Source organism: Theropithecus gelada, chromosome 16 (genome assembly GCF_003255815.1).
Source record: "Theropithecus gelada isolate Dixy chromosome 16, Tgel_1.0, whole genome shotgun sequence".
NCBI lineage: Eukaryota > Metazoa > Chordata > Mammalia > Primates > Cercopithecidae > Theropithecus > Theropithecus gelada.
This window is the reverse complement of record NC_037684.1, coordinates 58,733,306-58,747,874: the sequence shown is the minus strand read 5'-3', so window position 1 is coordinate 58,747,874 and position 14,569 is coordinate 58,733,306. Positions and strand designations below refer to the sequence as shown.

The 14,569-nt window shown below is 45.5% G+C and overlaps 2 protein-coding genes and 2 non-coding genes across 5 annotated transcripts in view; 3 read left to right on the top strand and 1 right to left on the bottom strand.

Moving 5' to 3' along the window:
• Positions 1 to 13,342, top strand: TSR1 (TSR1, ribosome maturation factor). Its single transcript, XM_025362863.1, has 15 exons — positions 1 to 1,176; positions 1,371 to 1,474; positions 1,780 to 1,999; positions 2,113 to 2,247; positions 2,611 to 3,035; positions 3,789 to 3,948; positions 4,385 to 4,548; positions 5,070 to 5,263; positions 6,395 to 6,557; positions 6,878 to 6,988; positions 8,025 to 8,157; positions 11,509 to 11,625; positions 12,103 to 12,243; positions 12,354 to 12,428; positions 12,558 to 13,342. The coding sequence occupies exons 1-15, from the start codon at positions 1,080 to 1,082 to the stop codon at positions 12,734 to 12,736; spliced, it is 2,418 nt and encodes an 805-aa protein (XP_025218648.1). The 5' UTR covers positions 1 to 1,079; the 3' UTR covers positions 12,737 to 13,342.
• On the top strand, positions 7,133 to 7,225 carry LOC112610488. Its single transcript, XR_003116384.1, has one exon. It is a non-coding gene; the product is annotated as a small nucleolar RNA SNORD91 family (small nucleolar RNA).
• LOC112610487 lies at positions 8,284 to 8,378 on the top strand. Its single transcript, XR_003116383.1, has one exon. It is a non-coding gene; the product is annotated as a small nucleolar RNA SNORD91 family (small nucleolar RNA).
• Positions 11,665 to 14,569, bottom strand: part of SRR (serine racemase) — an 18,064-nt gene continuing 15,159 nt past the window's right edge. For both annotated transcript variants that reach the window (XM_025362864.1, XM_025362865.1), the window contains 2 exons: positions 13,576 to 13,785; positions 11,665 to 13,266 (listed from right to left, as the gene is read on the bottom strand). In XM_025362864.1, the coding sequence (XP_025218649.1) occupies positions 13,051 to 13,266; positions 13,576 to 13,785 (426 nt within the window). In that variant the 3' untranslated portion in view covers positions 11,665 to 13,050. The remainder of the gene's footprint in view (positions 13,267 to 13,575; positions 13,786 to 14,569) is intronic.

Genomic DNA, 14,569 nt, shown 5'->3' with positions numbered 1-14,569 from the left:
CCCGCACAGACGTCAGACGGCAGGCCCGGCCCCTTCCCACAGCCGGAGGGGGGTTGCGCACAGCGACGGGGGATCGGGGCGGGGAGAGGCCGTGCACGCCTAGGGGCGGCAGACCCGGGCGCGCGCCACGGGGGTCGCTGTCATGGAAACGCACCCGCTCCCGCTGGAGGGCGCGAAGCCGCATTGTGAGCGCCGGCCCTGGGGCCCGCGGCCCGGCGGCTGAGAGCGAGGCTCGGTCCCGCTCAATGTCCCCTGACTTCTCCCTGCTCCCTCTCCCGACGGGACGGAAAGGGCCGGGGCTCGGGCACGGGATCCCCTGCGGTCCGAGCCTGGCCACGGCGAAGCTGGTGCAGCCTGGCCCCGTGACCCCTCTGAATCCCCGTCCGCCCGTCGCCGTGCCGTCGCCAAGTTTCTGGGAAGATTAGTGGGAGCGCAGCCGCCGGAGCCCGAGGGCCGGAGGGTCGCAGCCAGTCCCCCTTGCCGGGTCGCCACGTCCCACAGGGTCCTTCCCGGCCGCTCCGTGGGAGGCGGGGCGCGGGTTGGAGTAACAAGGACGGGCGTGAGCTGCTACGGAACCAGGCGAGGTGAGAGAAGTGTCTTCCACGCGATTCCCAAGCCTCGCTAGGGAATTGAGGGAGAAGAAAGGTTGCTCAGAGTGATAAAGAACACGCCATTGCACATGGAAGAGCAACATGCCCGAATCTAGGTGACAGGAAGGGCTTAGGCCTTTTCGGCACGAATAGAGCCTTCCAGTCAACATGTTTCTATGTGATGCAGCTTTATGGCGCAAAAAAAATGACAATGCAAGGGGCACAAACAGCCCTGCCGGACCAATAGCCCAAGCCTCGCGAGTCTATATCGGGCGCCTTCAAGCCTCCAAACCACACACTGCAGCGAGAGAAAACTTCCCATCGTGGCTTGGCTGAGCGACTAACGCGGCGCTCTCTGGGGCGGCTGGAAAAGACCGTCGCGAGAGGGCGCAGGGAGTCCCGCCCCACTGAGAGCCCGCCCCCTTGGAGGGGACAGGAAGCGTTCGTCCTGGCCCGGAAGCAGTGTTGACTGTACACGCGCGCTGCGGCATGGCGGCTCACCGCCCCGGTCCGCTCAAGCAGCAGAATAAAGCTCATAAAGGCGGGCGGCATCGGGGTCGGGGATCTGCACAGCGGGACGGCAAGGGTAAGAAGATAGCGTAGAAGGAATAAGGGCTATTTGGCCATTATTAACTCTTTTTCCCCATGCCCAGACTGAGCTTTCTGTCTCCCGTCTGGGCCCCACGCGAAAGGCCCTTTCTAAGGTGGGCGGAGAGGAGTCCCTTTTCTTGACCTTGTTATGGGGTCGATCACACCAGCCCCTTCTAATATGCCCTTCAGGCCGTCTAGCACTGAAAACCCTAAGCAAGAAGGTGAGAAAAGAACTCAGCAGAGTCGACCAGAGGCATCGCGCCAGCCAGCTCCGAAAGCAGAAGAAGGAGGCGGTGAGAGGAGCGGGATTTGGGAGAGTGCGGCTTCTCTGCTGTTCTAGGTGGCTATTGCCTGGAACTGGAAAATGAGACCGGGTGGGGGTCCAGGGATACAGCATAGCCCTAGAGCACGTGTCTAGCCTGCAGGTCTAGCATTTTTTGCTTTCGTCAGAATTCCTGTCACCCCGCCGGCATACCTGTGGTCTTCTACCAGAGAGATGCTGGTTGTGGGTAGAGGGGGCATCTGTGGGAGTGGAGATTCAATGCTGGCGTGAAGTACTGAGACGCTGAGATGTTCTCGGATATCTTTCTATTTTCAGGTTTTGGCAGAGAAGAGACAGCTGGGTGGCAAGGATGGCCCTCCTCATCAGGTACTGGTGGTGCCCCTGCACAGCAGAATTTCCCTGCCAGAGGCCATGCAGCTGCTTCAGGATAGGGACACTGGAACAGTACACTTGAATGAATTGGGAAACACCCAGAGCTTTATGCTGCTATGTCCCCGCTTGAAACATCGGTGGTTTTTCACGTCAGCAAGGCCAGGTTAGAGTATACACCAATATTTTCTATTATGTTTGAGTAGTGGTAATTTTTTTTTTTTTTAGCATAATATGCTGGTGCCAGCCACCTCTTCTTACTGTGTCTTCTGTCTCCAGGGGATCTGCACACTGTGTTAGACATGGCTAAAGTAGCTGATACCATCCTGTTCCTTCTTGATCCACTAGAAGGCTGGGACAGCACCGGCGATTACTGTCTTTCCTGCCTCTTTGCTCAGGGCCTTCCCACCTATAGTAAGTAAGTTAGCATTTATTGTGCACCTATAATTTGTCAGGCACTATGCCTGGCATTTTATATAGGAGTACAACTGATGGATCATATTCAACTGATGGTGGGATGTATACATATGGATTAAACTTGATCCATTGTTTACAGATTATCACTCAGTGTGTCTTTTTGTTTTTGGCTCTCCTTTGCCCAGAGAAACAAGGATATGAAGTTTGATTTCACTGTGAAATTCCTTCAGGGTAGTTAAGTGTTGGGTTTCCCAGTGATCTCTGGGCTTGCAACTGAGCTATTAGGTTGTTTGTGAACTGCGGAGGGATTTTTATGTAATGAAGCAATAGGTCATGAAGCGTTTTCTCTTTTGCTTACAGCACTAGCTGTCCAGGGGATTTCTGGCCTCCCACTGAAGAAACAAATAGATGCCAGGAAGAAGCTAAGTAAAGCAGTGGAGAAGCGCTTTCCGCATGACAAATTCCTCTTGTTAGACACTCAACAGGAGGCAGGGATGCTGCTTAGGCAGTTGGCTAACCAGAAGCAACAGCATCTTGCGTTTCGAGATCGGCGGGCCTACCTGTTTGCCCATGCTGTTGATTTTGTTCCTAGTGAAGAGAATAACTTGGTGGGCACCTTGAAAATTTCAGGCTATGTTCGAGGGCAGACTGTGAATGTCAATAGGTTGCTGCATATCGTTGGACATGGCGATTTCCAGATGAAACAGATAGATGCCCCTGGAGACCCTTTCCCTTTAAATCCTAGAAGAATTAAGCCCCAAAAGGACCCAGACATGGCAATGGAGGTAAGACTGATATTCTTAATTCATGTTCATGTGAAAGTTGGCACAGGAAGGAAACTTAAATTCGGAGAAGGTAGTCTGTTCACTTAGGTGAATGAGGAGACTGCTAGTCTGAAGTAAGGCAATAGTCAGTTATAAATACGTTGATAAATCACATTTATCCAGCACTTTCTGGGTACTCTGCACTGCGACTGGCTCTGAGTTTATAGAACACACTCAAGACGTGGTTGCTTTCCTCAAGGGACTTAATTGGGCTGGAACAAAATGGTGTCTGTGAAATAAAGATTGAGATAGCATATGGTTAAGGTGTGGACCAGCAGTGGAAGTTGAGAAAGTAGACTAGCAAGCTTCACAGAAGAGATCAGACTTGAGCAAGGTGTTGAGAAGGATGAATGTGATTTATGAGTTGAAGAAGGATAAAGGAATATTCTAGAAGATAGAGACAGAATGAACCTAGGCACAGTGGTGGATCAAAGGGTTTATTTGAACCTTGAAAAAAATCAGCTTGATGGCAGTGAGGTATGTAATAAATGGGTAGGAGTGGGAGCAGATTAAGAAAGACCTCAAGAGCCAAGCAGAGACTTAAAATACCCTGGAAATTAGAAAATGGCCATTTGAAAAGTTTTGACAAGTTTTAGCATTCTGTTGCATTCATCTTCTACATGAGGACTGATATTTCTGGGTCTTTCTGGTTACTTTATTAGATTTAGGAGATTTTTGGTTCATAGTTGGCTATCACCTGCTTTTGGTTTTCAGATTTGTGCTACGGATACTGTAGATGATATGGAAGAAGGCCTTAAGGTCCTAATGAGGGCAGACCCTGATAGACAGGAATCCTTGCAAGCAGAGGTTATCCCAGATCCAATGGAGGGAGAGCAAACCTGGCCCACTGAGGAGGAGCTGAGTGAGGCAAAGGGTTGGTATTGGTAAACTTGTTTGTAATTCATCTGACCTGGAATTGTGGATTTTCTCTAGCTGTTCCAAGTGAGGGCCCTATAGGATAGAGTGGGATGGGGATATAGTTGAAAGTCTCTCCTCACCCTCAAATGCTGTATGTTTTCAATAAACAAACATTACACACAGCTTTGTTCCATTTCACAAAATTATTTGTGTTAATGTTTCATTGTGAACAGATAAACAACTTTGCATTCATTGCAGGGATTATTTAGCTGTGTAAGTATTGCTAGTTGTGAGGCAGCTGAATTAAATTTGGAAGTAGTCAGTTCTATTTACAGTGTCTGCCAGAATTTCCCATGTTGGCAGCAGTATCTGGTGCCTTGCCTAGGTGAGAATAACCAGAGGGATAGGGAAAGGAAGTCTATAATTTACTTAATTTGTTTGGGCTTTTACAGATTTCTTGAAGGAAAGTTCAAAGGTGGTAAAGAAGGTCCCCAAAGGAACATCCAGTTACCAGGCTGAATGGATTTTGGATGGTGGCAGCCAAAGTGGTAGGGAAGGAGATGAATATGAATATGATGATATGGAACATGAGGATTTTATGGAGGAGGAATCTCAGGTAAGGAAATGAGGCCTTAGGCCAATTCTGCATCTAGCTCCAAATGTAAGGCAAAATGCAATTGTGATCTTGAGGGGTGTGTATGGTTAGTTTTTTGTTTGTTTGTTTTTGAGATGGAGTCTCACTCTGTCGCCCAGGCTGGAGTGCAGTGGCACAATCTGGGCTCAGGTGCTGGCCACCACGCCTGGCTAATTTTTTTGTATTTTTAGTAGAGACGGGGTTTCACCGTGTTAGCCAGGATGGTCTCGATCTCCTGACCTCGTGATCCACCCGTCTCGTCCTCCCACAGTGCTGGGATTATAGGCGTGAGCCACTGCGCCCAGCCGTGTATGGTTAGTTTCTTAGGAATGACTGTAGTTGCCAGGAATGAGGTTTTTGTTTTTATACTTTAGACTGTATTAGAATTTATGTTGGTTGGGAATAGGGATCTAGTACAATTATTTTACTCTTAGCTTATTGGCCTTTGGGGTAGAGACAGGTGTGGATTTCTTCTGAAATAACTGTAATCCTTTATTCTACAGGATGAGAGTAGTGAAGAAGAAGAGGAAGAATATGAAACTATGACTGTTGGGGAGTCTGTGCATGATGATCTGTATGATGAGAAAGTGGATGAAGAAGCTGAGGCAAAAATGTTGGAGAAATACAAACAAGAAAGACTGGAAGAGATGTTTCCAGATGAAGTGGACACCCCCCGTGATGTGGCTGCTAGAATTCGGTTAGTCAACAAGTCTATCAACAAGTCTAAATTAAATCAATAGGTTTTTAAAAACTTGGCTCAGAGCTGTGTCACTGTGATGCAAAAGAAGTGAAACACATTTTTCCTGCTCCTGAAGAGCTAACGTTTAATATGGGAAGCCAAGACATACATACAGGAAATGGTCATATATAATCAAGTTCTAGACTGTGGTATAGACTAACGTTACAGGACTTTGATGAAGGAGAAATACTAAGGTTAATTAGCAAATACTTCTTCCCAAAGGAGCCAATACTCAATTGACTTACATAATGTTTGGAGATTTTAGGGGGTTTGGGTAGAATAGCAGAAGTAGAAGAGTGAAGATGTAGATGATTATATCTGTTTTGGGGGTGAGTGACTAAAGCCAGTGAATTAACTTTGGATATTAGGGAGGTAAGGCTATGTATTAGGTCTTTCTCGCATTGCTATAAAGAAGTACCAGAGACTGTGCAATTTATAAAGAAAAGAGGTTTAATTGGGTCATGGTCCTGCAGGCTGTATAGGAAGCATGGTGCTGGCATCTGCTCAGCTTCTGGGGCGGCCTTAAACAATCATGGCAGAAGGCAGAGGGGGAACAAGTCATGTCACACGGCCAGCGCAGGAACCAGAGAGCAAGGCAGGAGGTGCTACACACTTTTAAACAACCAGATGTCATGAGAACTCACTCACCAAGGGGGATGGTGCTAATCCATTCATGAGAAAATCTCCCCCCTAATGCAGTCACCTCCCACCAGGCTCCACCTCCAACACTGGGGATTGTATTTCAGTATGAGATTTGGGCAGGGACACACACCTGAACTATATCAGGCCATTACCAAATATCTTTTTTGTCAGGTTAAAAAGCTCCCTGACAGGTAACAGGGAGCCACTGTAAATACTTTGTCTTTTGTCAATGGGAAGCTTGGGTTTGGTTCTGATAGAACTCATTACAAGCTGTTTTGGAGTGTGGTTGAACTCGTTACAAGCTGTTTTGGTTGAAGCTGTTGGGTTGTTTGGAGAGAGAGTGATTGGAGTTCTTTTCAGCTAGCTCCTTAGCCATTTTAGCAGTGACGAGTCTATATAGCACCATATAAATCTGACTTAATTTCTTTAAAATCTTCAATATCCTAGATTTCAGAAATACAGAGGGCTTAAGAGCTTCCGGACATCTCCATGGGATCCTAAGGAAAACCTTCCTCAAGATTATGCTCGGATATTTCAGTTTCAGAACTTTACTAATACTAGGAAAAGCATTTTTAAAGAGATTGAAGAAAAAGAGGTTGAAGGAGCTGAGGTATCTATCCTCCTTGTTCATCTTGTATGTTGCTTTCATTTGTCAACATGCTCCCTACTTTATTCCTTCTCTTGGCATGAAAATATGCTGCATTGGGGGATTAGGGGAGCCCCTGAGTCATTGAGTAGAATGATACTGGGAACAAAGAGGTATCAACTATGTTAAATGAAAAAGCGTGATCTGGGTAGTGAAGCATCTTGAAGGGTGAGTGTAGGCTTTAAAAAGGTCATCTGAGAGACTCAGCATATTTGGAGGAAGCTTCCTCATTATTGGGACTTTGAAGGGTAACTCCATGATTGCTTTCTGCTTTCTTATGGCAGGTTGGCTGGTATGTCACACTTCATGTCTCTGAAGTCCCTGTCTCAGTGGTCGAGTGCTTCAGGCAAGGAGCACCCTTGATTGCATTTTCTTTACTACCTCACGAACAGAAGGTAAATTAGTGTCTTGTAGGAAAATGGGAGGTTATGAAACTTTGCAGCTGCTTCTGACAGTCTAAAATTCTGTTTATGTATGACTAACATTTTGCTCACTGGGATGCAGAAAGTCTCCCTTTATGATTAGGAATTGGAGAATAATGGAGAAGTCAGTGATGGTTTTATTCATGTTGTCTGAACCTGTCTGAAACATCGGTGATGCAATCTCTGGGTGATTCTGAGACTTCTCTAAGTGTGTTTTTCAGACCAGATTTTGAACAAGGGTTGGCAGCCATTAAAATAAAGGTTTGGCTGGGCGCGGTGGCTCACGCATGTAATCCCAGCACTTTTTGGGAGGCCAAGGTGGGCGGATCACCTGAGGTCGGGAGTTTGAGACTAGCCTGACCAACATGGAGAAACCCCATCCCTACTAAAAATACAAAATTAGCCAGGCGTGATGGCATATGCCTGTGATCCCAGCTACTTGGGAGGCTGAGGCAGGAGAATTGCTTGAACCCGGTAGGTGGAGGTTGTGGTGAGCCAAGATTGCGCCATTGCTTTCCAGCCTGGGCAACAAAAGTGAAACTCCATGTCAAAAAAAAAAAAAAGTTTGTGCCAAGGTGCAGATCTCTTTTCTTTTGGTGGCCAGTAGTTGTGTATGTTGTGGGGGTATGTGATAGTTCTTTGATGGGTTTTGGTAAGGGCTCAAGAAGAAGGGGCTTGAATGAGTGTGGTTTTGAGATTGTGGTGAGTGAATGCCTTGAAGGCCACTGATTTTTGTGTGGCAGATGTTGAGCTCTTTTCTGTTAGATGCAGGAAGGTAGGTTAGCATTGAAGGGTGCCTGAATGCTCCGATCAGCCTATGTTTGGCTTAAATGCCAGTCATTGGTGGAGGGAAAGGATGAACCTGTGTTTCAGCATCTACTCCACCATTAATTAGCATTGTCAGTTCTTAGAATGAGTCTGAATCTGCTAGTTTGCTTTGCCTTCTTTCAGTTTAGGCAATTGTATTCCTAGGCTATGAAGATTTTTTTTTTTCTTACTTGGTCCCCAGATGTCAGTATTGAATATGGTGGTGAGGCGTGACCCTGGCAACACTGAACCCGTGAAAGCCAAAGAAGAGCTCATATTCCACTGTGGATTCAGGCGCTTCCGAGCCTCACCTTTATTCTCTCAGCACACTGCAGGTTAGCAGTGGGGAACCTGGGTTCTTGTCCATCTTGTCTTTTGGGAAACTGACTTGTGGTGGAGGGGTACAGAATATGGTTTCAAAATCTTACATCTCTGGATTAGAGGTATTTTCAGTACTCTGGCTTAAGAGCCAATGATGTTTTTACTCAAAATGTCTGAACCTGTCTGAAGCATCCCAGTGATGCAACCTCTGTGTGATACTGAGGCTTTTTTGCCATGAGTATTTGTTCCAGAGCAGGTTTTGAGTAGAAGTTGGCAGCTCTGTAAAAAGGGTATTAGGGTGGGTGAAGTGGTGCAGTGGCTTACACCCATAATCCCAACACTTGTGGCATTAGAATGGGGAATTGAAGACCAAAAAAGCTAAGGTTTAATCATATATATATATATATATACACATATGGGGTTTTTTTTGTTTTTTTTTTAAATTTTTTTTGAGACGGAGTCTTGCTCTGTCGCCCAGGCTGGAGTGCAGTGGCGAGATCTGGGCTCACTGCAAGCTCCGCCTCCCGGGTTCACACCATTCTTCTGCCTCAGCCTCCCGAGTAGCTGGGACCACAGGCGCCCGCCACCACGCCAGCTAAGTTTTTGTATTTTTAGTAGAGACGGGGTTTCACCGTGTTAGCCAGGATGGTCTCGATCTCCTGACCTCGTGATCCACCTGCCTCGGCCTCCCAAAGTGCTGGGATTACAGGCGTGAGCTGCCACCATGCCCGGCCTGGTTATTTTTTATTTTATTTTATTTTTTAGAGACGAGTCTTACTCCATTGCCCAGGCTGGAGTGCAATGGTGTGATCTCGGCTCACTGCAACCTCCGCCTCCTGGGTTCAAGCCGTTCTCCTGCCTCAGCCTCCCAAGTAGAGTAGTTGAGACTACAGGCACGCACGACCATGCCCGGCTAATTTTTGTATTTTTAGTAGAGATGGGGTTTCACCATGTTGGCCAGGCTGGTCTTGAACTCCTGGCCTCAGGTGATCCGCCCGCCTCAGTCTCCCAAAGTGCTGGGATTACAGACGTGAGCCAGCGTGCCTGTCTTTTTTTTTTTTTTTTGAGACGGAGTCTCACTCTGATGCCCAACTGGAGTGCAATGGTGCCATCCAGGCTCACTGCAACCTCTGCCTTCCAGGTTCAAGCAATTTTCCTGCCTCAGCTTCCCGAGTAGCTGAGATTACAGGCGCCTGCCACCACGCCTGGCTAATTTGTGTATTTTTAGTAGAGACAGGGTTTCACCATGCTGGCCAGGCTGGTCTTGACCTTAGGCGATCCTCTTGCCTTGGCCTCCCAAAGTGCTAGGATTACAGGCATGAGCCACTACACCTGGCCAATCATTTTTTTATTGTTTCAAAATGGTTTTGATTTTTTTTAGGATGAAATAACTATTTTCATATTTTAGACAGTTGGGAAAATAAGGAATAATGTAAAAGTACAATTATCTTATATTAGAGAAAATTCATTTTTATTTTATACATTTTCATCTGGATCTCTTTTTTTTTTTTTAACAGAATTTGGATTGTAATTGTAAATGTGGTGTTAAACATTGCATTTATCACTTAATTGATTTTGATCAATTTTCCATAAGATTAATTAGTTAATGAGACTTTTAATGCTTTATTGTCATTTGGATATATTCCAGTGTATGTGATGTACTGATATTTATTTGAGCTTCTACAAGTGAGGACTTAGGCTATTTCTAATGTTTTGCTCTAAATTAGATCTGTGTGCATAAAACTTTATTTACTTCTCTGCTTATTTCGTAAAGGCAGATCCTTAGAACTGGAACTAAATCAAAGTCTTAGTTCCAGAGACTGAGGCAGGAGGATCACTTGAGGTCAGGAGTGTGAGACCCCTGTCTCTACAGTTTTTTTTTCTTCCCGATATAGAGTCCAGCTCTGTCACTCAGGCTGGAGTGCGGTAGCATGATCTCAGCTCACTACAGCCTCCATCTCCCGGGTTCAAATGATTCTGGCGCCTCAGTCTCCCAAGTAGCTTGGACCATAGGCGTCCACCACCATGCCCAGCTAATTTTTGTATTTTTAGTAGAGATGGGGTTTCACCACGTTGGCCAGTCTGGTCTCAAACTCTTGACCCTCAGGTGATCTGCACACGTGCCTTGGCCTCCCAAAGTGCTGGGATTTTTAGGGATGAGCTACCATGCCCGGCCTCTACAAAAAAAATTTCATTTTTGGGGAGATGGAGTTTTGCTCTTGTTGTCCAGGCTGGAGTGCAGTGGCAGGATCTTGGCTCACTGCAACCTCTGCCTACTAGGTTCAAGTGATTCTTCTGTCTCAGCCTCCCAAGCAGCTGGGATTATAGGCATGTACCACCATGCCCAGCTAATTTTTGTATTATTAGTAGAGATAGGGTTTTACCATCTTGGCCAGGCTGGTCTGGAACTCCCGACCTCAGGTGATCCGCCTGCATCGGCCTCCCAAAGTGCTGGGATGACAGGCGTGAGCCACTGCGCTTGCTCTGCCAAAATTTTTTAAAAACTTAGCCAGGTGTGGCGGCATGTGCTTTGCAGCCTCAGCTACTTGGGAGGCTGAGGTGAGAGGGATTGCCTGAGCCAGTGAGCCCAGGAGTTTGAGGCTCCAGTGAGCTGTGTTCACACCACTGCCCTTTAAATATTTTAATGAAAGCTACATTGAAGGTAGAACATCACATACAGTCTAGGCTCCAAGATTCTGACTCCAGATAAAAAAGTTACTGATCGGGCGCCTGCAATTCCAGCTATTCGGGAGCCTGAGGTGGGAGAATCGCTTGAACCTGGGAGGTGGAGGTTGCAGTGAGCAGAGATGGTGCCATTGCACTCCAGCGTGGGCAACTAGAGCAAGACACCATCTCAAAATAATTAAATAAAAAGTTACTGATACAGCCTGGCACTGTGGCTCATGCCTATAATCCCAGCACTTTGGGAGATTGAGGTGGGCGGATCACAAGGTCAGGAGTTCGAGACCAGCCTGGACAACATGGTGAAACCCCGTCTCTACTAAAAATACAAAAATCAGCCGGGAGCGGTGGCAGGTGCCTGTAGTCCCAGCTACTCAGGAGGCTGAGGCAGGAGGATTGCTTATTCCCGGGAGGCGGAGGCTGCATTCAGCTGAGATCACGCCATTGCACTCCAGCCTGGGTGACAAGAACGATACTCAAACTCAAAAAAAAAAAAAGTTACTGATAGGACTAGACTATCTTTTAGGTGTATTGAGGCAGAGAAAATTTTTGAGAACTAGTGGATTAGAGAAGTAGAAGCTGCCGTAGGTTTAAGAGTTGCACTAATACAGCTTTTCACAGGCCTCTATTGCCTCTGGTTTCTCAAAATGGTTTTGGTTTTCATATTTTAACCCTTATGGCAGCGGACAAACATAAATTGCAGAGATTCCTGACTGCTGACATGGCCCTGGTGGTGACAGTCTATGCACCAATCACTTTTCCTCCTGCATCTGTGCTGCTTTTCAAGCAGAAAAGCAATGGTAAGTTGAGCCACAGAGATGAACAGACCCTGCAGGCCCTTAATAGGATGAACACTGTTTTCTCTTCTGTATTTAGATTTGGGAGCCAAATGGTATGGAGAAGGTAATGATGGTTTTCAAAATACAGTAAGTCTTCACTTAACGTTGTTAATAGAACAATGAAAACTGCAACTTTTAAGTGAAACAGTGTATAGCCAGTCTTCAAATAACTGCCTTTTGTTCAACATCCTTTCCTTGTAACAACTGATGAGAAAAAATACAGTTTTGTTATATATCATTTCTCTTCAAGTACAAGTTTTCAAGAACCTATTGACAAGGTTAAGTGTGGACTTAGCAGTTTACCAATCTTAGCCTCAGATTGGGCTAGGGCAGGGATGACAAACCAGGCTCTTACATGGGTCTTTAGATGGACTGGGGCAATAAATGAAGACTTTGGCCTGTAAATTCCTAAATAGCTTCTTTGCTTTTGTGCTTTAGGAATGCACAGCCTCATTGCTACAGGCCATCTTATGTCAGTAGATCCAGACAGAATGGTCATCAAGAGAGTCGTTTTGAGTGGTCATCCTTTCAAAATTTTTACTAAGATGGCAGTAGTACGTTACATGTTCTTCAACAGAGGTAGGTATGAAGGAGGAGGATGGGATCTGATTGCCTTTGTGGTATGAAGGTTGGGTTTACATTTTGTGGGTAAATATTTTATCTTGGTGTTTTCTGTGTTTGATTCTAAGAGGATGTGCTGTGGTTTAAACCAGTGGAACTGAGAACAAAGTGGGGCCGGAGAGGACATATCAAGGAGCCTTTAGGTAAGGAAACATGGGATTTGGGACCATGTATACGTTTCTGCAGTGTTGCTAAATGACTATTGGGTTGGAAGTCATTGCTTTAAAATTTTCTACTTTTAATTTGACTGACTTGTTCTGTTTTCTTTCTAGGTACCCATGGCCACATGAAATGCAGCTTTGATGGGAAGCTAAAATCTCAAGACACAGTACTGATGAACCTCTATAAACGAGTTTTCCCCAAATGGACTTACGATCCATATGTACCAGAACCAGTACCCTGGGTGAAAAGTGAGAGTTCTTCAATAGTGCCTCAGGAAGGCATGGAGTAATGGATTCAAAGAGATTCCTTCTTACTGGTGCCAGCCAGTAGTCAGGGATGGGAGGCACAAGTTGTGATTGGGCAGTTTATTTTCTATGTCAGCCTGTTAGTCTGCTGCCCCATTTTGCAAGACTTTTTTTTAGCCTTGACAAAATGTCTCAGTTAAGTATGAAAGTTTTTCTACTACTTAGTCCAAAAAAACTATTAAATCTTAATGAAATAACCACTCCATTAAGAATCTGATAACTAAGAGTTGACTGACTAGGAAACAAAATGTCTTCAGTATCTAAAGACACTGAATCCCACCATTTCCTTTTCTGTAAATTAAACAGAAACAGACTGATAAGCTGGCCTTTCAGCCTGCTTCACCCAAGTTACGGAGGAGGTTAAGTCTACATTTCCACCACTAAGCACAATACAAATGTTCTTTACTTCTGGGGAAACAGTTTGAAAATGTTGAGACAGCACAGCAGCCACTCCAACACCAGCTGTAGGTTCAATGAGTAGTTTCATCCTCTCCCACACCAGCTGGGTTGCACGCTGTTGATACGGAAGGGAGTAGGAATTAGTGAAAGGGGAGTCTAGTTGGTTTACTTATAAAGGTCAGATGAGAATATATGTCTAGTTTGAATTTTCTTATCACTGTGTATACATGCTTCCCAAAGCTTTTCTTTAATTCTAACTCTGCTTCTGTCAAGAGGGTTGTCATTAATACATCTAGGGTACCCTCCCATGTCATGAAGTTACCTAGTCAAGTTCCCGTGGGTCACTTGCTACTCCTAACAGAAGGTTCTTCTGCCTAAGAAGTTATACCATGCTTTGTTATTTCTTTTCCTGTTGGAGCCTTACCTTAATTTCATCCTCTGTAACAGTGAAGATATCATCCACAAGGTCCCTGATAATAGGCCAGGTGTTCAAGCCAATGCTGGATTTGACACCATCTGCTATGGTGTCTGGAGGATAAAGATTGGGCATCAGTTCCCCCTTCAGCTTGGACTGGTAGCAATCATCTGCATTCAAGGGTTCAGCAGCATATACTTTCACACTAGGTTTCAGAGCCTGGGAAGAGGAATATTAAGACATCTTACAACAAACCACAACATTGCCTGTATGTCTAAAAGAAAATAGGGGCAGGGTGTGGTGGCTTATGCCTGTAATCCCAACACTTTGGGAGCCCAAGGCAGGTAGATCAGCTGAGGTCAGGAGTTTGAGACCAGCCTGGCCAACATGGTGAAATGCAGTCTCAACTAAAAATACAAAAATTAGCCAGGCATGGTGGTGGGCACCTGTAATCCCAGCTACTTGAGAGGCTGAGGTAGGAGAATCGCTTGAACTCGGGAGGCATAGGTTGCAGTGAGCTGAGATCACACCACTACACTCCAGCCTGGGCAACAGAGCTATACTATCTCAAAAAAAAAAAAAAGAAAAGAAAATAGGAACAATAAGTAATACATTTCTGCCCAAGTAAGAGCCTTTCATTTTATGGATGTAATGAAAATATTTTCAAGCACTTTATAAATAAATTATATGTCTGATACTAGCCTTCCATTGCCTGGATCGCATCTGATTCTCCTGGTAATTTGAGAAAAGGGTAGCCTCTTGGTATGGATAGTAGCTTGATGACATGGAATTCAAGGAAAAGACTGATGGTGTCACTTATGGTAACTGCTTTTGTGCTGTAAAATTGTCATGGATTAAGAAGAGAGTTGGCCAGGTGCAGTGGCTCACACCTGTAATCCTAGCACTTTGGGAGGCCAGAATAAGGATTGCTTGAGCCCAGGAGTTCAAGACCAACCTGGCCAACATAGCAAGACCCCATCTCTCAAAAAAAATAAAAATACTA